The sequence below is a fragment of the Neoarius graeffei genome, chromosome 18 (genome assembly GCF_027579695.1).
Source record: "Neoarius graeffei isolate fNeoGra1 chromosome 18, fNeoGra1.pri, whole genome shotgun sequence".
Classification (NCBI taxonomy): domain Eukaryota; kingdom Metazoa; phylum Chordata; class Actinopteri; order Siluriformes; family Ariidae; genus Neoarius; species Neoarius graeffei.
This window is the reverse complement of record NC_083586.1, coordinates 41,733,757-41,756,878: the sequence shown is the minus strand read 5'-3', so window position 1 is coordinate 41,756,878 and position 23,122 is coordinate 41,733,757. Positions and strand designations below refer to the sequence as shown.

The 23,122-nt window shown below is 41.6% G+C and overlaps 1 protein-coding gene across 11 annotated transcripts in view; it reads left to right on the top strand.

Annotated features, from left to right (window-relative positions):
- Positions 1-23,122, top strand: part of sh3pxd2aa (SH3 and PX domains 2Aa) — a 360,165-nt gene that overhangs the window by 259,378 nt on the left and 77,665 nt on the right. For 7 of the 11 annotated variants that reach the window (XM_060898807.1, XM_060898803.1, XM_060898806.1 and 4 more), the window contains one exon: positions 20,474-20,521. The exons of the other annotated variants lie outside the window; for them this stretch is intronic. In XM_060898807.1, the coding sequence (XP_060754790.1) occupies positions 20,474-20,521 (48 nt within the window). The remainder of the gene's footprint in view (positions 1-20,473; positions 20,522-23,122) is intronic. 11 annotated transcript variants of the gene reach the window in all.

The following is a 23,122-nucleotide window of genomic DNA, read 5'->3' as shown; positions in this document are numbered from 1 at the left end:
CACTGCAGGCGTCGCTTATCCGTGCAATCTTCACAAGACTTGTGCGAGACTTCGAAACGTCAAGCGTCAGCCAGGTGTCAGTGCCGCCATTTTGAAAACTGTTTTCCCAAACGAAGTATTGCACAAAAACAAGTTTAAATGACGATTACTGCCGACTTTTTTCAAACTTTCCTGATTGCTATCAAAACAAACAAAACTTCCGGCTTGATTACGTCAGCATTCGAAAGAGGGCGCGCGCGTCTTTTGACAATGTTGGCAGATGTCGGTCACTTTGAGTTCCGCTGTACGTTTTACTTCCGTCCTACGATGTCTCGCACAGGTCTCAACGAATCTCGTTTACGGCCATCGCTTTGACATATGGACTGATATATTACAGAGCATATTTCAAACACTCATAACTTGCTGCAGCAGTGACAAAATAGCGATCAGAAATGCATTCCTATATTTAATAAAATGAGATAAATAGAATTTTGATAATAAAAAATTTGTCTTCAGTTCTCTTTTAAGCCCTGCTGCGTAATAACTGATTAGCATTGTGACTAATTGTTTCCGAATCTCAACATTTTAAAAAATAATTAGCTTAAAGTGCCGTTCCACCATTGGATGTATTCTTTGGCATAAAATACAATATATTTTATGACAACATGACTAGACAGAGAAATTTTTTAGCTTCAAAATGATATATCAAACAGAATTTTTTGACAACGACAAGTATATTAATTTTGCGACCAAAGTCACCTACCCTTTTAATTTCCGCGCGGTAGTGAAACGTGATGTCATCGGCAGGTTCCCCTTCTTGTGCACAGATTATCAGCAATGGCGGATAGAACGCGATTGTCAGCTTCGGAAAAGAAGCGAATGAAAATAGCAAGTGATGCCCAAAGGAGACGGTCGATGGTGAATATCGGCACAGCAATCGACAAGTGGAAATCGCGTTCTATCCGCCATTGCTGATAATCTGTGCCACGTGACGTGGTACACAAGAAGGGGAACCTGCCGATGACATCACGCTTCACTACCGCGCGGAAATTAAAAGGGTAGGTGACTTTGGCCGCAAAATTAATATACTTGTCGTTGTCAAAAAATTGTGTTTGATATATCATTTTGAAGCTAAAAGATTTCTCTGTCTAGTCATGTTGTCATAAAATATATTGTATTTTATGCCAAAGAATACATCCAATGGTGGGATGGCACTTTAACGTTAGTTTAAGGAGTTAGAGAAATTAACTTCAAGAAGATGGCATGATTGAAACCATTTTCCAAAACAGAGGAATTTTTTTCCCCACATGTCATTTTTATGATACACGTCATTACACTGTAGTGATGAATTTTCAACAAACTGTTGCCTGTCAGACCTTTGAGACACAGCAGGCGTATTATAACCACTCAGTAGGGGTTCTGCTGAGTTTAACTCTGTGCTTTACTCTGTTGTCAACTTGTGGTCATATGTTTAGCTCCATAGCTACAAAATAAAGGCGTTTGGTGTGTGTGTGTGTGTGTGTGTGTGTGTGTGTGTGTGTGTGAAAAGTAATGACACGCCGCTTAACTTTCCCTGTGGGTAAACCAAACTCTTGCTGTCTCCAAGTTCCCTGTAGACACAAATCTTTTACTGTCTCCATGTGGCCTTATTGTCCAAACTGTTTACCTGCACGCAGAATGAAGTAGCTCTTTTGTCTGTTGTTCACCAAGCAGTAGGTTTTACAATATGCTGTATTTAAGAATTTGGTATAAATAATGAAAAACCACAAGTGTAGGTCCGTTTCAAGTTTTTCGACTTGTCCCAACTTGTTAAATTTGCTGTTCTCGGATCAGTGTTACGGCTGACTGCATGACTGGGGTGTTATTTAGCCCTTGTGACACTTAAAATTTAAACTTTTTTAATTCAACATTCATCATGGAAAAGTCTCAGGCAGCACATTAATTTTTTTATTTTTAAAATTTGTTTATTTTTGCTGATGACAGCTTCATTTTGCTCCTTAATGAGTAAAAGGGTTGAAAATACACAAAATGTACCGTAGCATGAGGACGTTGAAGACTATCAATCCATCCATCCATCCATCCATTATCTGTAGCCGCTTATCCTGTGCAGGGTCACGGGCAAGCTGGAGCCTATCCCAGCTGACTATGGGCAGGGTACACCCTGGACAAATCGCCAGGTCATCACAGGGCTGACACATTTGCCCCTTTTCCACCAAAGCAGTTCCAGGGCTGGTTCGGGGCCAGTGCTTAGTTTGGAACCGGGTTTTCTGTTTCCACTGACAAAGAACTGGCTCTGAGGCCAGAAAAACCGGTTCCAGGCTAGCACCAACTCTCTGCTGGGCCAGAGGAAAGAACCGCTTACGTCAGCGGGGGGGGGAGTTGTTAAGACCAACAACAATAACAAGACCGTGAAAGATCGCCATTTTTAAGCGACGAGAAGCAGCAGCTGTACAAACGCGAAGTCAGCCATTATTATTATTATTATTATTGTTGTTGTTGCTGCTGCTGCTTCTTCCGTGTTGTTTTTGCTTCGATATTCGCGCCAAGGTTTATGCAAACGTAGCGACGTAATGACGTATACAGCGTATACACCGTGAGCTATGGAAAAGCAAACTGGTTCTCAGCTGGCTCGCAAGTTGAATGAGTTGTGAACCAGCACCAGCACTGGCCCCGAACCAGCCCTGGAACTGATTTGGTGGAAAAGGGGTAATTGAGACAAACAACCATTCACACTCACATTCACACCTACGGTCAATTTAGAGTCACCAATTAACCTAACCTGCATGAGGGAAACCGGAGCACCCGGAGGAAACCCACGCAGACACGGAGAACATGCAGACTTTACACAGAAAGACCCTCGACCCAGAACCTTCTTGCCGTGAGGCGACAGTGCTAACCACTACACCACCGTGCCGCCCCATTGCCGCCCATGAAGCGACATTGCTATAATTAGTGTGATGATTTTTAAATATGGTTTTCAGTCCATTTTGCCTTGGGTTCCATAACTTTAGCAATATCACTGAGCTGACAAGTTAAGGCAATCTTAATAATGGGGTAGCACGGTGGTGTAGTGGTTAGCGCTGTCGCCTCACAGCAAGAAGGTCCGGGTTCGAGCCCCGTGGCCGGCGAGGGCCTTTCTGTGCGGAGTTTGCATGTTCTCCCCGTGTCCGCGTGGGTTTCCTCCGCATGCTCGTGCGACAAGGCTTTCGCAGATAGCTTTTCGCAGACAGTTGTAATTTATCGTTGAGCGGGGATAATAGGCGTGCGCGATGTTATTCACCGGCACAACGCAAGGGGGCGCGAAGTCACAAGGAGTAGTTGGTGGGTGTGGTTAGTGGAGTGTTTATCCTCCGGTTACTTATAATGACTAGAACTGGAGTCGTATAGATGTACGTCCTTCCTCAATCAACCGCTCTTCGTGCTGCTCCATCTTCGCTCGTGTTTTTAAAAATGCCGGTCGTGAAAACAAACCAAACCGGGAAAGTAGGGAAGCGGAAGTGCGTGTACAGCGGATGTAGAGTGGACCAATCAGAGCCCTCTTGTCTGCGAGGCTTCTGCGGTGGTCACAATTTTTGGGAGGTGCGCGCAGAGCGTCTGCGAAAGTGGGGGGGCTACGCAGACACTGTCTGCGACGCTATCTGCGAGGACTGGGTTGTCAGCATAAATTGGCCTTGAGTGTGAATGGTTGTCTGTGTCTATGTGTCAGCCCTGTGATGACCTGGCGACTTGTCCAGGGTGTACCCCGCCTTTCGCCCGTAGTCAGCTGGGATAGGCTCCAGCTTGCCTGCGACCCTGTAGAACAGGATAAAGCGGCTACAGATAATGAGATGAGATCTTAATAATTTCGGCCTCTCTGTTGAAGAATTGCCCAGGAGGAGACTCAGCGCTGCGCTACTGGCAGAGGGAGGTTGTACAAAGTATTAATCGCAGGGGTGCCAATAATTGTGGCACGCGTTTTTGTTGAAAATAATTATTTCTCGATGAGGGATTTGTTTTTCTCTGAATAAATGTATTTCAATTAAAGTTGGATTCTTCTCATTTTTTCAGTGTGAGATGAAGCGACTTTTTTTTTTTTTCAACCCTTTTTACTGATCTTCGTGCCAATAATCAATCATGGAGGCCTCTGCAAAAGATCAGTGAGATGCAAATAACACTCCAGTCATGAAATCACGCTTATGTTGATGTACCTTTTTTATTTTGTTATGGTTGAGTTTGCATCTGATAATGATTTGTATGTGTGCAACATGATTTTCAGGCAGAAAGTGGTTTATATTTGTATTTTGTACACAGACTTCCTTCTATCTTGTTGCACAATTCTGTCTTTTTTTTTTTTTTTGACCCATGTGAGAACCAGATGTGTGGGTCTGTGTGTGTGTGTGTGGGTTTCAAGGGGGAATGTCAATCGGTCAGACAGACCCCCGCTTACGTGGCATCAGGGATAGAGTTTCAATGTGACGTAGCAATGGCCAATACTGTTTACATAAGCCTCAAAGGAGGGGGCACTATGGAGGAGGGGAGGTGATGGTGATATGGAGACGGGGAAGTACGAGTGACAGAGGGAGAGAGAGAGAGAGACGGACATGGAGACATGGAGGAGTACTGGACAGATGGAGAATTGCAGAGGGGGTAGGCTGAGTTTCAGGGGACAGCGGGGCAAGAGGGTGTGCGTGCATGTGTTTTCATTGAGAGGAACGGTCGTAAATGGGTCTGTGTGGTTTTACTACGAATTTGCATTTAGCATGCAGTGCACTTTTTGCAAAATTCCACTCCATTTACCACTTTGTTCGAGTATGTACTCAAGCACAGTGGGCAAAATACAAAAAAAAAAAAAGTTTGTGGATTAGAGCCTGTTAGAGTTGCTGAATTACAGCACTGAAAATCCAAAGGTCAGCGTATCTGGGGCATTCTGTTCAAAGGAGCAATTTTTTACAGTCCGCTCTTGCGTGTGAAGCAAATCAAATCGCAATTGCATCAAAAATATCGACCATCCAAACTTTTCCTCCTTTATTAAAGTTATAGTTGAGTGCAAAAGTTTGTCCTCCCTTGGTTTCTAGGTGAAAATCTATGATTATTGGATGTGAAAAAGAATTTCATGTTTACAGTTTAGTCAAAGGCTACAGTGAGCTCAAACGTTTGATATACTGTGGGTTATTTATGTGAATGAGCCTTACGGCAGTGTCAAAAGACATAAAGCAGTCAGTCGATGTGTTTTTCTAAGTACACTAAGGCATGAAAACTTGAGACGTTGACTATCAGTTAAGGGTCACTGGGATAAAAAATAAATAAACGGCTGCCGCAAGCTGTAAACCAGAAAATGTTGACCTTTTAGCAAGTTGGTCGAGGACATAAATGGATAAATGTTTAAACATAGGATAACAGTGCAAACCATCAATTAAGAATGTAAGACAGTGCACAAAAACAAAAATGCAACCAAAGAGTGGAAGGAAAATGATTGAAAATGACTGGGACATCATCGGAAAACAGCAGGGGATCTGAAAATGCCCTTAGAGACACAAATGGACACAAATAGCCCACTGTGTGTGTGTGTGTGTGTGTGTGTGTGTGTGTGTGTGTGTGGACACGAGTGTTTTACTGGGAAATACCCCGCTCGTATTTTTCATACAAGCTACATCCGGGACATGGAGAACCAAAACATGACGTTAATCTGTGTATGTCACTCATGAGGAAATCAATGAATTGCTTTGATAAATTTGGCTACTTGTGTCTATATGATAAAAAGACGCTACATGTTGGCTTAAAGATATGAAGTTTATCTTCTCGTGTTGAAAAACTCACATTTTTCATGTGAAATACATCGTGGGGCGGCACGGTGGTGTAGTGGTTGTTCTCCCCGTGTCCGCGTGGGTTTCCTCCGGGTGCTCCGGTTTCCCCCACAGTCCAAAGACATGCAGGTTAGGTTAACTGGTGACTCTAAATTGACCGTAGGTGTGAATGTGAGTGTGAATGGTTGTCTGTGTCTATGTGTCAGCCCTGTGATGACCTGGCGACTTGTCCAGGGTGTACCCCGCCTTTCGCCCGTAGTCAGCTGGGATAGGCTCCAGCTTGCCTGCGACCCTGTAGAAGGATAAAGCGGCTGGAGATGATGAGATGAGAAATACATCGTGGATCTGAGCGACATATTTAAATAATATTGGCTGGCTTTGAGTGGTCTATCAGATATATTCCATTCCACTAGCATGATACTGAATGAGTCGAAGACGAGTTCAATATCATGCTAGCTGAATGGAATATATCTGATATACCACGAAAAAAGCCAGCCAATATTATTATTATTATACATACACACTTTCTGCATATCAGCATTCTTGAAGGGCAGCGCGAGCTTAACCACGAATCAGGGCAGCAGTGAAGTAATCTTCCAGCCGGTGTCGTGTTCATCAGTAGTGTTAACAAATGCTAATAAAGCAGTCATGCCAGTACTATCGAGAGCAAATAGCACAGGCTAATGACCGAGAAACTAAGATTTCGGTCTCCAGATTCTTCTTCCACGCACGCTCACCACAGTAACTTTCACTCAGACTGAAGTATTCATTTTCCTGTGTAATTTACTTCGTTACTTTTAAAACCAACATTGACAACTACACACAACGGAGCGACCTGGCAGCCAAAATTCTCTCAAAATCTAACATATTTAATGAAGCAAACCTGGTGGTCATGTTTGTTTACAAATTGTCACAGTCACTTGCTAGCACAGAAATTTTACATCGCCGACGTGTCGCTTTTCCAGTTTTTCAATGTCTGTTGGTATGTTTTTCTCTTGTAAATATGCGTGAAGAATATCTAATGAAGTTTTGGTAGCCTTTTCAATGTGTCTTTCTCTTTCCTGGTGGACAAATAAATGGTTCTGTGCATGCGGAGCAGAAAAGTTTCTCATTGGATATTTGTATCAGCTCCAACGTGTGACGTTATGTTGTCTTGACAACCATGCAATATCATAAACCATATTCAACGCTCATTCTCCATTGGATAGAGTGATGTAATACACATAGGATAAGTGATATGCTAACAATATTGCATGTTTTCAAACCAAATGAATGAAAAAATAAAATAATCTTTTTGGCCATCATGAGAACACCATTCCTACAGTGAAGCATGGTGGTGGCAGCATCACGCTGTGGGGATGTTTTTCATCTGCAGGGACAGGAAAGCTGGTCAGGATTGAAGGAAAGATAGAAGGCACTTAAATACAGGGCAGTTCTGGAGGAAAACCTGTTTGAGTCGGCCAGAGGTTTGAGACTGGGACGAAGGCTCACGTTCCAGCAGAACAATGATCCTAAACATACGGCTAAAACTACACTGGAGTGGTTTAAAGGGAAACATTGAAATGTCTTGGAATGGCCTAGTCCAGGGGTTTTCAAAGTGTGGGAGAGTCAGCCCCCCTCAGAGAGCAAATAAACAACAGCGCCCCCCCTTACAATTTTTGTTGTTGCTATACTTAATGTTCCATTCGTATTTAAAAAAAATGGTGGTTGTACACATTATTTTTTTCTTTTACACATTTTAAACATCTGTGCTTTTTTTAAAACCTCTAAAATGTGTAAAAAAGAGGTTTTAAAAAGCACAGATGTTTAAAATGTGTAAAAAATCTGTGCTTTTTAAAACATATCTATCTTTTTTTTTTACACATTTTAAACATCGTGCTTTTTTATTTAAAACATCTTGTTTTACACATTTTAAACATCTCATAGCATCGTTAGCTAGCACCTCTTGGCAGACAACACACTGTGGCAGTGGAGCATCTTCAGATCCAGTCCATGCAAATCCAAACTTTAAATAATCGTGGTCATACTTCCTTCTTTTTTTGCTTGGCCCAGACTCTGTCTCCTCACTCACTGTAGCTTTAGGTACTAAAAATCGATCCATTTTGTCTCTGGTAAAGGCTAGCTGAAGTTCGCTAAATGTCCGCAATAGTAACTTATTCTGGTTTATTTTTCCTCACGTTGCGCCCCCCCTGAAGAACTCTGGCGCCCCCTAGGGGAGGCGCACCCCACACTTTGAAAAGCCCTGGCCTAGTCAAAGCCCAGACCTCAATCCATAGGCGGTTTTAAACGGGGCCCAGAGGGGGCCAGTGCCCCTGTAAAATTGCTCCTGGCCCCTGTTGTGGCCCCTGTGCTGAACAGATAATAAGATTTATTAATTTCGACGTGCGCTGGCTCGAAGATCGGAACTGACATGACGGAGTGTTCTACACGGACTCCTTAAAGCGCTACACGCACACTGTTACCTGCAGCAGAAAGACCAGCAGCAGCGCGAATTGTAAACTTCGGACGTGAGAGATAACAGCTGTCACGTCCGAAGTTTTTTGATTGAAAAGCCATCAGATACAGTAGCGTTGACACGTTTCACTGAGCCATATAAAGAAGTATTTTTTGAGCTCTTTAGACTATGCAAAATAGCTGTGGCACTCCCAGTGAGCTCTGCCTCTTGTGAGCGGAGTTTCTCCACTTTGAAACTGGTGAAGACCTACCTCCGGTCCACCATTAGTGAGCAGCGTCTAAGCAATCTTGGTGTGCTCAGCATTGAATCCAGAAGGTCCAAGGCTTTGAACCTTGATGCGTTTGTAGACCGTTTCTCAAGGAGTCACAATCGCAGAATCTTGTTGTTGTAGTGTTTCAGCCTGCTGTGAATGCTATAGGGTGATTCTGCGACCACTGTATGTGAATTTATTTTTTCTTTCTATTTTTCCCCCCTGCTGTACATAAAGAGTGAGATGATGACAGTGTGATTTAGATAAAGATAGTGATTGTACATTCAAGTCTCATGCTGTGAAAAAGAAAATTCATTCATGCTGTGAATTTAAAAAGTGTCATTGGACAGATAAAAGGTTCATTGTATGCAAAAATAGAAATCTTATTTTACAAAAAAGAGAAACATGGTTTTTAAGATTTATTGAGCACAATTTATTTTATGTTTAGGCTATTGAGACAGAATGTTTATCTCATTGTATTTATGCTCAATGTATTTTGTTTTGGTTTTAAATAAACTAAACAAAACATTTTGAACGCTTAAATATTGCCATGTTTTTTCCTTATATGTGCCCCCCTGAAAAAACACTGGCCCCAACTCGGCCCCCCTAGTAATTTTGGTCTAGAACCGCCACTGCCTCAATCCAATTGAGAATCTGTGGCATAACTTGAAGATCGCTGTACATCAACACAACCCATCTAACTTGAAGGAGTTGGAGCAGTGTTGCCTTGAGGAATGGACAAAAATCCCAGTGGCTAGATATGCTAAGCTAATAGAGACATACCCCAAGAGACTTGCAGCTGTAATTACAGCAAAAGGTGGCTCTACAAAGTATTGACTTTGAGAGGGGTGAATACCTATGCACATTCCAGATTTCTGTTTTTTCATCTTAATTATTGTTTGTGTCACAATAAAACAACAATTTTCACCTTTAAAGCGGTCGGCATGTTGTGTAAATCAAATGGTACTAACCCTCCAAAAATCCATTTTAATTCCAGCTTAAATTGACAGTGTCAATTTTAATGCGACAAAACAGGACAAACACCAAGGGGGATGAATACTTTTTGCAAGACAGTGCACGAAATGTCATAATGAAATGGACAGTAGAACTGTATTGCATTTATAATGTTTTCTTCGCTGTTCCTTATTTAAATAAAATTGCTAGAACTGAGGACATTTTGGAGGGTTTGCTGATGTAGTTTAACAGTCAGTGAAAAGCTATTAAGGCCAAGTTTACATTAGACCGTATCTGTCTCGTTTTCTTCGCGGATGCACTGTCCGTTTACATTAAACCGCCGGGAAATGCCGGGAAACGGGAATCCGCCAGCGTCCACGTATTCAATCCAGATCGTGTCAGCTCCGGTGCTGTGTAAACATTGAGAATACGCGGATACGCTGTGCTGAGCTCTAGCTGGCGTCTCATCGGACAACGTCACTGTGACATCCACCTTCCTGATTCGCTGGAGTTGGTCATGTGACGTGACTGCTAAAAAACGGCGCGGACTTCCGCCTTGTATCACCTTTCATTAAAGAGTATAAAAGTATGAAAATACTGCAAATACTGATGCAAATACTGCCCATTGTGTAGTTATGATTGTCTTTAGGCTTGCCATCCTTCCACTTGCAAGTGGTAAGTGATATGCGCTGGGATCACACACACAGCGGCTCAGTCCCGAATCACAGCTTGTGCACTTCACTCGCGCGCTCTGTGAGCTGCGCAAGGCCAGAGTGTGCACCCTCCAGAGGGCACTCGCTGTTCAGGGCGGAGTGATTTGGAGCGCAGGATGCCTGCGGAGCCGAGCGTATCCGTGTATTGGTGTTGCTGTGTGCACGCAAATCGTGTATTGGTGTTGCTGTGTGCACACTAATCGTTTTAAAAACGTTAATCTGATGATCCGCTGATACGGTCTAATGTAAACATGGGCTAAGTGTTGTGACAAAGTAAACGCTCCACACCCTCTTGTAAGAGGAGATGTTTAAGATAGAGTAGCAGTCAGCGTTTTCTTCCCCTCAGATGATGGGGAAGGGGAAAAAAAAAAAAAAACTAATGTCCCAGAATCTTTCTCTATTGGAGAACAGATGGAGAACAGTCTGGTGGATTTCTGCTTCCACTGCACATTTAGTGGATGAAATGTTTTCAGCCATTCTTGCTTTTGGTTTTCTGCTGTTGTAGCCCATTCACCTTAAATTTTGGCATGTTGAGATGCTTTTCTGCTCATCACAGTTGTAAAGAGTGGTTAAGTTGAGTTACTCTAGCCTTCCTGTCAGCTTGAACCAGTCAGGCCATCCTTTTCTGCCCACAGAATTTCCACTTACTGGATTTTTTTTGTTTGTTTGTTTTTCTCGCCATTTTTTGTAAACTGTACAGACCATTGAGAGTGAAAATTACAGATCAGCAGTTTCTGAGAAACTCAAACCAGCCCTTCTGTCACTAACAACCGTGCCACTGTCAAAGTCACCGAGATCATATTTTTCCTCCGTTCTGATGTTTAATGCGAATATTAACTGAAGATCGTGGCTTATATCTACATGAATTTATGAATGAAGCTGCTGCTACAGTTTTGGCTGATTAGATAATAATAATTCCGTGAAATATTCCAGTTAATATGTGTTGATATTGGTTGCTCATTGGGTGTTCCGATAGTGTTCTACTCTCTCATCTCCCGCTCAACATCTTTAACACAGACAGTTATGTTTTGGATAGTCATCTTGAAATGATGAAATGCTGAAAACACTCGTGCCAATAACTGAATGAAGCCATATGGAGTTTTTTTTATTTTTTTTTAGGCACTCTGCTTATTTGCGTTTGTTTTTCTCCATTTCTGTAATGGAGCGATAGTGTACATTAAGTTCCTACATAAAGACGATATAACTGTAAACCTTGAAGACAGCTAATCAAAAGTGCCTATACTTTTAAATGAAATGTTTCTCTAATGAACACGTCATGCGGTCACTAAGGGTCAACGCGAAAGAAAAACACCAGAGTATATTTGCCTCGGGTGCAAAATCTGAAAGGAGTTAGTGCGTACATGTATGTTGGGAGGAGTAATGGGATGTGGAGAGTTAACATCAGTCAGCTGTTGAGTGTTACACTGTCAAGACAGAGCAGAGTTGCCATGTTTTGAGGAATTCGACGCTATTTTGTGCGTTTGGCAAAATTCATTCCATTCCGAATTGAAAAAAACTTGCTCAATTGTGCAAAGGTCAAGTGTACACTGCAAAAAACGGCCTTTCAAAAATAAGAAATAAAAGATTAAAACAAAGCAATATTTGCTTGAATCAGGTGAAAAAAATCTGCCAATGGAACTAGTCAAATTTGACTTGGTAAGATTTCTTAAAGTAAGATGAAAAATCTAACCTGTTTTTAGGTGAAATAATTCCAAAATAAGATTGGGGAACTTATTATGCGAGATAGGGCGGCACGGTGGTGTAGTGGTTAGCGCTGTCGCCTCACAGCAAGAAGGTCCTGGGTTCGAGCCCCGGGGCCGGCGAGGGCCTTTCTGTGTGGAGTTTGCATGTTGTCCCCGTGTCCGCGTGGGTTTCCTCCGGGTGCTCCGGTTTCCCCCACAGTCCAAAGACATGCAGGTTAGGTTAACTGGTGACTCTAAATTGACCGTAGGTGTGAATGTGAGTGTGAATGGTTGTCTGTGTCTATGTGTCAGCCCTGTGATGACCTGGCGACTTGTCCAGGGTGTACCCTGCCTTTCGCCCGTAGTCAGCTGGGATAGGCTCCAACTTGCCTGCGACCCTGTAGAACAGGATAAAGCGGCTACAGATAATGAGATGAGATTATGCGAGATCTGATTAACTCAAAATAATCAAAATAGTTCTTATAACAAGATCGTACTTCTTACATTTAGACCCCGTCCACACGTAGCCGGGTATCTGCTAAATCGAAGATATTTTTCTACGTTTTGGCCTGTCATCCACATGAAAACACATCAAAAACGAATATTTAAAAAAACTCCGGGCAAAGTGAAGATTTTTGAAAACTCTGTGTATGCCTTTTCGTGTAGACAGAGATAACCGGAGTTTTGCGTTTTAGAACGTCACAATCTGCGCCAAAAAAATGACAACAAATCTGCCCTGACGTCAAACGTGCGACCTTTGTTTACTGCAGAAGCCAGATTAAGCATGGACAAAGAGTAATGGATCGGAGTAGTGCCTTGAAAGCGTTAATTATTGTGCAGGTGCTATTTACATGTTTAATTTTAGAAGCCCAACTACTGACAAGATTCCCAATCAACGTTTTCTTGCGTCTTTTGAAGTTTATACTCCAAAATTGTGTTTAGAAGCAATTCTGTCTCCGAGTCTGTCCAGACGAACGAGCTTGGCGCCATGTTTTATGTTTAGGCGGAAGTGACGCCAACAGAGGGCTATTCTGATGCGATTAGGGGGTAGGATTTGGGGAAATAATGCCATCTACAGGTTTGGAATGCTTATGAATGTGATTGAAAACGCAGATGTTCGGTTATGCGTGGAAGGGATTTTTTTCGAAGACGAGGTGGTGTAGATAAAACATTTTTATAAACGGAGGGGGGGAAAATGTTCGGTTTTAAAAATACCCGGCTACGTGTGTACATGGCCTTAGCCATTCAAGTCATTTTTATTTATTTCATTTTAACAGTATTTCACTTAAATTCATGACAAAGTCTTCGCAGTAAAACTGAATTTAAGATAAATATACTAATATTAGGATTGTTAAATTCTACAACTAAGCATTGCTAGCTTAAAAGATTCTCCTTTTGTGACCTGTAATTAGTAAAATACTCTAGATATGAGACCAGAGGCTATCTTGAATCAAGTTGACGACTCGTGTAGCATTGCAACAAGTTTTTTTTTTTTTTTTCCCATTTCAACATTCAAACATCTCTTAAGGTTCCACTTCCCCAGGACCTCAGGCACCAAAAAAAAAAAAATTCTACGCATTTTGACTTACAGTGCTTACACAACGCCAAAGCAACAGTGCATTTTGGGGGCACTGACTGTTCATGTGTACGAGGGGTTTACAAGATCAGGCACAAAACAAACAAACAAACAAAACACTGAACTTAACTCACAGCATTCCAAAAAGACCTCACTAAAACGCCCTCCACTCACTCCTAGCCTTTTTGAAGGCACTTGTCTGGTCTAGAGTCTGTACAGCATCTAGAAGGAGCTCACTCTGAATGACTGAGAAAACAGTCGCGGTAAACAGGATCTGTAAGGTGGAGTTGAATATAATGAAAGATTCAAAGATTTCAGTAAAGTTCATTTATTCCCAAAACAAGCATACTTTGTTTTTTTTTCTTGAAACAAGATGAACCGGGCGGCACGGTGGTGTAGTGGTTAGCGCTGTCGCCTCACAGCAAGAAGGTCCTGGGTTCGAGCCCCGTGGCCGGCGAGGGCCTTTCTGTGTGGAGTTTGCATGTTCTCCCCGTGTCCGCGTGGGTTTCCTCCGGGTGCTCCGGTTTCCCCCACAGTCCAAAGACATGCAGGTTAGGTTAACTGGTGACTCTAAATTGACCGTAGGTGTGAATGTGAGTGTGAATGGTTGTCTGTGTCTATGTGTCAGCCCTGTGATGACCTGGCGACTTGTCCAGGGTGTACCCTGCCTTTCGCCCGTAGTCAGCTGGGATAGGCTCCAACTTGCCTGCGACCCTGTAGAACAGGATAAAGCGGCTACAGATAATGAGATGAGATTATGCGAGATCTGATTAACTCAAAATAATCAAAATAGTTCTTATAACAAGATCGTACTTCTTACATTTAGACCCCGTCCACACGTAGCCGGGTATCTGCTAAATCGAAGATATTTTTCTACGTTTTGGCCTGTCATCCACATGAAAACACATCAAAAACGAATATTTAAAAAAACTCCGGGCAAAGTGAAGATTTTTGAAAACTCTGTGTATGCCTTTTCGTGTAGACAGAGATAACCGGAGTTTTGCGTTTTAGAACGTCACAATCTGCGCCAAAAAAATGACAACAAATCTGCCCTGACGTCAAACGTGCGACCTTTGTTTACTGCAGAAGCCAGATTAAGCATGGACAAAGAGTAATGGATCGGAGTAGTGCCTTGAAAGCGTTAATTATTGTGCAGGTGCTATTTACATGTTTAATTTTAGAAGCCCAACTACTGACAAGATTCCCAATCAACGTTTTCTTGCGTCTTTTGAAGTTTATACTCCAAAATTGTGTTTAGAAGCAATTCTGTCTCCGAGTCTGTCCAGACGAACGAGCTTGGCGCCATGTTTTATGTTTAGGCGGAAGTGACGCCAACAGAGGGCTATTCTGATGCGATTAGGGGGTAGGATTTGGGGAAATAATGCCATCTACAGGTTTGGAATGCTTATGAATGTGATTGAAAACGCAGATGTTCGGTTATGCGTGGAAGGGATTTTTTTCGAAGACGAGGTGGTGTAGATAAAACATTTTTATAAACGGAGGGGGGGAAAATGTTCGGTTTTAAAAATACCCGGCTACGTGTGTACATGGCCTTAGCCATTCAAGTCATTTTTATTTATTTCATTTTAACAGTATTTCACTTAAATTCATGACAAAGTCTTCGCAGTAAAACTGAATTTAAGATAAATATACTAATATTAGGATTGTTAAATTCTACAACTAAGCATTGCTAGCTTAAAAGATTCTCCTTTTGTGACCTGTAATTAGTAAAATACTCTAGATATGAGACCAGAGGCTATCTTGAATCAAGTTGACGACTCGTGTAGCATTGCAACAAGTTTTTTTTTTTTTTTTCCCATTTCAACATTCAAACATCTCTTAAGGTTCCACTTCCCCAGGACCTCAGGCACCAAAAAAAAAAAAATTCTACGCATTTTGACTTACAGTGCTTACACAACGCCAAAGCAACAGTGCATTTTGGGGGCACTGACTGTTCATGTGTACGAGGGGTTTACAAGATCAGGCACAAAACAAACAAACAAACAAAACACTGAACTTAACTCACAGCATTCCAAAAAGACCTCACTAAAACGCCCTCCACTCACTCCTAGCCTTTTTGAAGGCACTTGTCTGGTCTAGAGTCTGTACAGCATCTAGAAGGAGCTCACTCTGAATGACTGAGAAAACAGTCGCGGTAAACAGGATCTGTAAGGTGGAGTTGAATATAATGAAAGATTCAAAGATTTCAGTAAAGTTCATTTATTCCCAAAACAAGCATACTTTGTTTTTTTTTCTTGAAACAAGATGAACCGGGCGGCACGGTGGTGTAGTGGTTAGCGCTGTCGCCTCACAGCAAGAAGGTCCTGGGTTCGAGCCCCGTGGCCGGCGAGGGCCTTTCTGTGTGGAGTTTGCATGTTCTCCCCGTGTCCGCGTGGGTTTCCTCCGGGTGCTCCGGTTTCCCCCACAGTCCAAAGACATGCAGGTTAGGTTAACTGGTGACTCTAAATTGACCGTAGGTGTGAATGTGAGTGTGAATGGTTGTCTGTGTCTATGTGTCAGCCCTGTGATGACCTGGCGACTTGTCCAGGGTGTACCCCGCCTTTCACCCGTAGTCAGCTGGGATAGGCTCCAGCTCGCCTGCGACCCTGTAGAACAGGATAAAGCGGCTAGAGATAATGAGATGAGAATGAGATGAGACAAGATGAACCGCATTTGACAAATGTCCAAAATGTACTTACTTGTTTTTTAAAAAAAACTTGTTTTATTTTCAAAGGTGCTCCAAATAAGACTTTTTCAAGACATTTTGTCTATACAAGATTTTCAAGATGGACTGTCTAAAAACTAGCCTTTCTAGCTAAATGGGGTTTTGCTTGTTGGGCAATTATGTCTTATAATAAGGGTGGCTAGATGTTTTGACTTGAAAATAGACAAATAAACTTCCTAAGATTTTTATTTTTTGCAGTGTAACCCCTGTGGCTACCTTGGTGAACTTGTAGGATTTAGGTAGAAATAAGCTCCTCATAGTACATAAAGCCCAACTATTACAGGAAAAAAAAAAAAAAGATATTTGAACTCTACGCTAATTTTCAGTTTTGTTCTATATGGGACGAAGTGAATGCAAAATGAATGTCTAGTCATCTCTCAGGTAAAATGTTTTGGATTATGTTAAGTGATTGACAGCATTAGTATACACATTTATTTATTGATTGATTTATTTTCATTTATTTGACTTGTCCACGATCGCTGTGTCACAGTTTAAGAAAGTCAGCAGCTATATTAAGTGATCAGAGGAATTGAAAGGCTGGAAGGAAATAGCAAGAGACAGAGGAAGTGAACTCTCAATGAAAATTTGGAGATAAAATTTTACAGCTGGGTCGTGCTGTTCTGCACTCGATTAAACATAACAAATCTGGCTCACCACGTACTGGCAAAAATTCAGCAGTGCTCAAGTTCATGCAAAAAAGTCCACTGATCACACTATTTTTTAGCTAATATAGGGATGATGTTTACATCATATGAGAGGGAAGGTTTTAATTAAACAAAAGTGATGGAGAACCTTATTATTAGCTCAGTTGCTTGCGATTGTGATTTAAGTGACCTAGCGTCGTATCCAGGTCAGATTCCCATCTGACTCCCAGTGTTCCCTGGAGACTCTCAGGATCCACCGTGACTCTGTCCAGAACAAAGACGTGATTGAAGATGATCAAATTTATCAAGAAAAGACGGACCTGATATTCTACAGCAGTGCTCATTTGATAACACTGTCCATAATAGAACCAGTAGGAACTTACAGGAATATGTCTCTTTCTGTTCTTTCCTCATGACCGTTAATTAACAGTTATTCCACGAAATCGAGTCGTACATGAGCTGATAGCCGACGAGGCGCGTAGTGCCGAGCCGGCTATAAGCCGTGTACGACAAGATTGAGTGGAATAACTCTTTTATTCTATCCACATTGACTGGATTTTGAGAAACAGAGCATTTTTATTTTTATTTTTTGCAAATTTGATAAATAAACTTTATACAAAATGTCCGACAATCATTTCCGCTGAGAATGTAAACAAACCGGCGAAAAGACAGTAGCAATTTGTGAAAAATGTGATAATAATAATTCTTGAAAAATAAAAAAGATACTTTCTTATCGTCACATGCTTTCATTCCATATTTTGTAGCTTTCTTTTTTTGGATTTTTTTGGGGGTTTTCTTCTTCTTCTTCTTTAAGGTTTTTTGGTGGTTGGCAAACCAACTTAAAGGAGAACTGAAGGTACATTTTTTTATTATCAAAATTCTATTTATCTCATTTTATTAAATATAGGAACACATTTTTGATAACCATTTTGTCGCTGCTATAGCAAGTTCTGAGTGTTTGAAATATGCTCTGTAATAGATCAGTCCATATATCAAAGCAAAGGCCGTAAACGAGATTCGTTGAGACCTGTGCGAGACATCGTAGGACGGAAGTAAAACGTACAGTGGAAATCAAAGTGACCGACATCCGCCAACGTTGTCAAAAGACGCGCGCGCCCTCCTACGAATGCTGACGTAATCAAGCCGGAAGTTTTGTTTGTTTTGATAGCAATCAGGAAAGTTTGAAAAAAGTCGGCAGTAATCGTCATTTAAACTCGTTTTTGTGCAATATTTCATTTGGAAAACAGTTTTCAAAATGGCGGCACTGACACCTGGCTGACACTTGACATTTCGAAGTCTCGCACAAGTCTCGTGAAGATCGCGTGGATAAGCGACGCCTGCTGTGGGCCGAACGAACTAAATTCAACACGGCTAAAAACCGAATAGGCCGATAAGTATAATATTTAATTGCAATTAGTTGCCAACACGAGTCACGATTTTAGGTTACTAAAACCGAAAACGTAATTCAATAACACGTTAATTAAGAAATAAAACAAGTTTAAAAATGACTTCAGTTCTCCTTTAAAGGTGCATTACCACCACCGACTGGGCTGGAGTGTGGAACAAGAGATATTGTCGGGGGGGACTACAATGATGCTTGAAAGTTTGTGAACCCTTTAGAATTTTCTATATTTCTGCATAAATATGACCTAAAACATCATCAGATTTTCACACAAGTCTTAAAAGTAGATAAAGAGAACCCAGTTAAACAAATGAGACAAAAATATTATACTTGGTAATTTATTTATTGAGGAAAATGATCCAATATTACATATCTGTGAGTGGCAAAAGTATGCGAACCTTTGCTTTTAGTATCTGGTGTGACCCCCTTGTGCAGCAATAACTGCAACTAAACGTTTCCGGTAACTGTTGATCAGTCCTGCACACCGGCTTGGAGGAATTTGAGCCCGTTCCTCCGTACAGAACAGCTTCAACTTTGGGATGTTGGTGGGTTTCCGTTGGTGGGCAAGCCGTCCTGGCCCAGATGCAGCAAAACAGGCTCAAACCATGATACTACCACCACCATGTTTCATAGATGGGATAAGGTTCTTATGCTGGAATACAGTGCTTTCCTTTCTCCAAACATAATGCTTCTCATTTAAACCAAAAAGTTCTATTTTGGTCTCATCAGTCCACAAAACATTTTTCCAATAGCCTTCTGGCTTGTCCACGTGATCTGGAGACTGCAGACGAGCAGCAGTGTTCTTTTTGGAGAGCAGTGGCTTTCTCCTTGCACCCCTGCCATGCACACCATTGTTGTTCAGTGTTTTCCTGATGGTGGACTCATGAACATTAACATTAGCCAATGTGAGAGAGGCCTTCAGTTGCTTAGAAGTTACCCTGGGGTCCTTTGTGACCTCGCTGGCTATTACACGCCTTGCTCTTGGAGTGACCTTTGTTGGTGGACCACTCCTGGGGAGGGTAACAATGGTCTTGAATCTCCTCCATTTGTACACAATCTGTCTGACTGTGGATTGGTGGAGTCCAAACTCTTTAGAGATGGTTTTGTAACCTTTTCCAGCCTGATGAGCATCAACAACACTTTTTCTGAGGTCCTCAGAAATCTCCTTTGTTCGTGCCATGATACACTTCCACAAACATGTGTTGTGAAGCTCAGACTTTGATAGATCCCTGTTCTTTAAATAAAACAGGGTGCCCACTCACACCTGATCGTCATCCCATTGATTGAAAACACCTGACTCTAATTTCACCTTCAAATTAACTGCTAATCCTAGAGGTTCACATACTTTTGCCACTCACAGATATGTAATATTGGATCATTTTCCTCAATAAATAAATGACCAAGTATAATATTTTTATCTCATTTGTTTAACTGGGTTCTGTTTATCTACTTTTAGGACTTGTGTGAAAATCTGATGATGTTTTAAGTCATATTTATGCAGACATGTAGACAATTCTAAAGGGTTCACAAACTTTCAAGCACCATTGTATATTCTTTTATCTATTTCTGTTTCTTTTAAATACTTGATATATAGCAATTTTGGGGGTTTTGTTTTCGAGTAGAGTTTTTATTTCATTTCATCCTCGGTTGGTCCAGCAACACGCGCCGCCATTTTGTTTTTCTCTACTCATGGTACCGGTATATGAGCTGACAGCCTTGTAGTAGAGTAGCCAATCAGAGCACGCGATTGCTCATATCCAGTGAATGTGGTGTAGGTGTAGGAATTGCATTCCTTTGCTGCATTAATAATTGTCATAATAATTGGTAAGTCCTCACAAGGATAGTAAGGCAGACGTGTGTGTGTGTGTGTGTGTGTGTGTGTGTGTGTGTGTGTGTGTGTGTGTGTGTATCAAACTAAAGCTTCTCTAACAATACAGAAGGCAGTGATGGGTTAATGATGAAATGCTAAAAGGATTTTAATTCAAGCCGGGATCAATAGTTTGAGGGTGTGACATTAAAGTGCATTCATTGGAAAATATATACAGAATTCAGGGAGATGGAGCAGAGTGGTGCTCCAGCAGGTCACGGTTCCTAATTCCTGCTTCATCACATCGGCTTGCTATAAATGAGACAGCATGAATTGTGTTAGCGTGTGTGTGTGCGATTACCGAATTAAATATTGCTTGCATGTTTAGAGGAAATAGTTATATGACTGATTACATTCCTCTCTTTTGCCAATGCTGCTTGACTCTTTTTTTTTTTAACTGACTTTCCTTTTCCTCTTCTGCTCTTCTCCTTTTCTCTGCCAAGTTTGGATGTATGGCCTACAGGACAGTCCCACCAAGTCTGAGGCCTCAGGTAGCTATTTCTCTTTTACTGAATGTCACCTGTGCATTGCGCATTCCCTTTCTCCCCCCCCTTTTTTTTGCATACTTAAAATGCCATTCCACCATTGGATGTATTCTTTGGCATAAAATACAATATATTTTGACAACATATATAAATGGTATCACTAGATAGAGAAATCTTTTAGCTTCAAAATGATATCTCATCTCATCTCATTATCTCTAGCCGCTTTATCCTTCTACAGGGTCGCAGGCAAGCTGGAGCCTATCCCAGCTGACTACGGGCGAAAGGCGGGGTACACCCTGGACAAGTCGCCAGGTCATCACAGGGCCGACACATAGACACAGACAACCATTCACACTCACATTCACACCTACGGTCAATTTAGAGTCACCAGTTAACCTAACCTGCATGTCTTTGGACTGTGGGGGAAACCGGAGCACCCGGAGGAAACCCACGCGGACACGGGGAGAACATGCAAACTCCGCACAGAAAGGCCCTCGCCGGCCACGGGGCTCGAACCCGGACCTTCTTGCTGTGAGGCGACAGCGCTAACCACTACACCACCGTGCCGCCCCTTCAAAATGATATATCAAACATAATTTTTTGACAACGACAAGTATATTAATTTTGCGACCAAAGTCACCTACCCTTTTAATTTCCGCGCGTGATGTCATCGGCAGGTGCCCCTTCTTGTGTACCACGTGACGTGTGACGTGGCACATATTATCAGCAATGGCGGATAGAACGCGATAAAAATACCAATAAATCTAGCTAACTGAAAGAGTAACTCAAAATTTTTCGCAATTTTTTTGGCCCCATATACGAGGAGAAATGACTCTCTCACTTTGGGGGTTTCCTGGTCTAAAAATAGACCGACACGTGGTACACAAGAAGGGGAACCTGCCGATGACATCACGTTTCACTAACGCGTGGACATTAAAAGGGTAGGTGACTTTGGTCGCAAAATTAATATACTTGTCGTTGTCAAAAAATTGTGTTTGATATATCATTTTGAAGCTAAAAGATTTCTCTGTCTAGTCATGTCATAAAATATATTGTATTTTATGCCAAAGAAAACATCCAATGGTGGAATGGCACTTTAACATTATAAACCTTGCATATAATTTTCCATGTTCCATCTCATGTCTATCCATCACCTTTCTGAGTACTCACCAGTGTAGTACAGTAGCACGATGTTAAGCATCTGTTAAAGGTATCAACACGTTTAAAATAAAACAAACGTCATCAGTAATCTGTTCCATGTTCCATCAATTTCCAAAGCGAGGCTGGATCTAAAAATGGCTGCCTCATGTCTAACCTTATTTGCAGCCCTCACCAGAATGCAATTGTCATGAGTTTTAGGAACGATGGCATGCAAATAAACATTTCAGCCAATACTGCACTCATCCTTTGGAAATAAACAGCGTTCGGGAAGGCTTGAAGCATCTGGAGGACATCTTCCCCAAGTTCCTCGCACACAACTGGTCTATTTGGGGCAAAACAGGAAAACATGTGATGTTGCCTTGTTTCAGAAAAAAAAAAAAACTAAAGTTGAAGCAACAATATGATGCTAATTGAAATATTTTGCAAGCGTTTCCTTTTTTCACCAAAGGCAAGTGTTTAGGCTTAGAAACAAGAGCAGAAAGACTCGAACAATCGGAGGTGCTGAAGAGCTTTTGCCAGAACTTGCTTGCACTGTGTACGGTACACTGGCTTCCTTTTGGATTTGATGTCTCCAAGAATGGAAGTGAAATGTTTTGGATCAGGAGCCCAGAAATGTAATGTACGGTACTGTCCAAACTCAGAAGGTCAGCATTGTTCTATGTCATTGAGATACATCTGAGTTCTTTACAACAAACTCATTTGTGCTGTTCGGTTTCGTGAATAGACGCGTCATTATTGTGTAAAGCCCTTCTAATGACGTTGTTCTGTTTCTGACACTTGACTAAAGTGACGTACAGGACAGTTCTGTCTCTCCTGTAGGTGACCGACATTTTGTGGCAAAGGATTTCATGGTAAACCTAAATAAAGTGCTTGAGAAGATTGAAAACCACAATGTGCCAGCAGGCTTATTTCTGGGTGTTTGCTGATAAAATGACCCTGATGCCTTTTCATTAAAGAGCAAATCACCATCTGTTCAACATGGAAGAGGCTTATGTAAGCTAAACACATACAGTAATACAGTGTCTTGCAAAAGTATCCACCCCCCTTGGTGTTTGTCCTGTTTTGTCGCATTATAAGCTGGGATTAAAATGGATTTTTGGAGGGTTAGCACCATTTGATTTACACAACATGCCTACCACTTTAAAGCTGCAAATTGTTGTTTTATTGTGACACAAACAATAATTAAGATGAAAAAACAGAAATCTGGAGTGTGCATAGGTATTCACTCCCTTTCGTATGAAACCCCTCACATGATGTCTGTATAAATCAACCTGTTCTGGAAGGACCCTGACTCTGCAACACTACTAAGCAAGCAACATGAAAACCAAGGAGCCTCCAAACAGGTCAGAGACAAAGTTGTGGAGAAATATAGATCAGGGTTGGGTTATAAAAAATATCCCAAACTTTGAATATCCCACAGAGCACCATTAAATCCATTATAGCAAC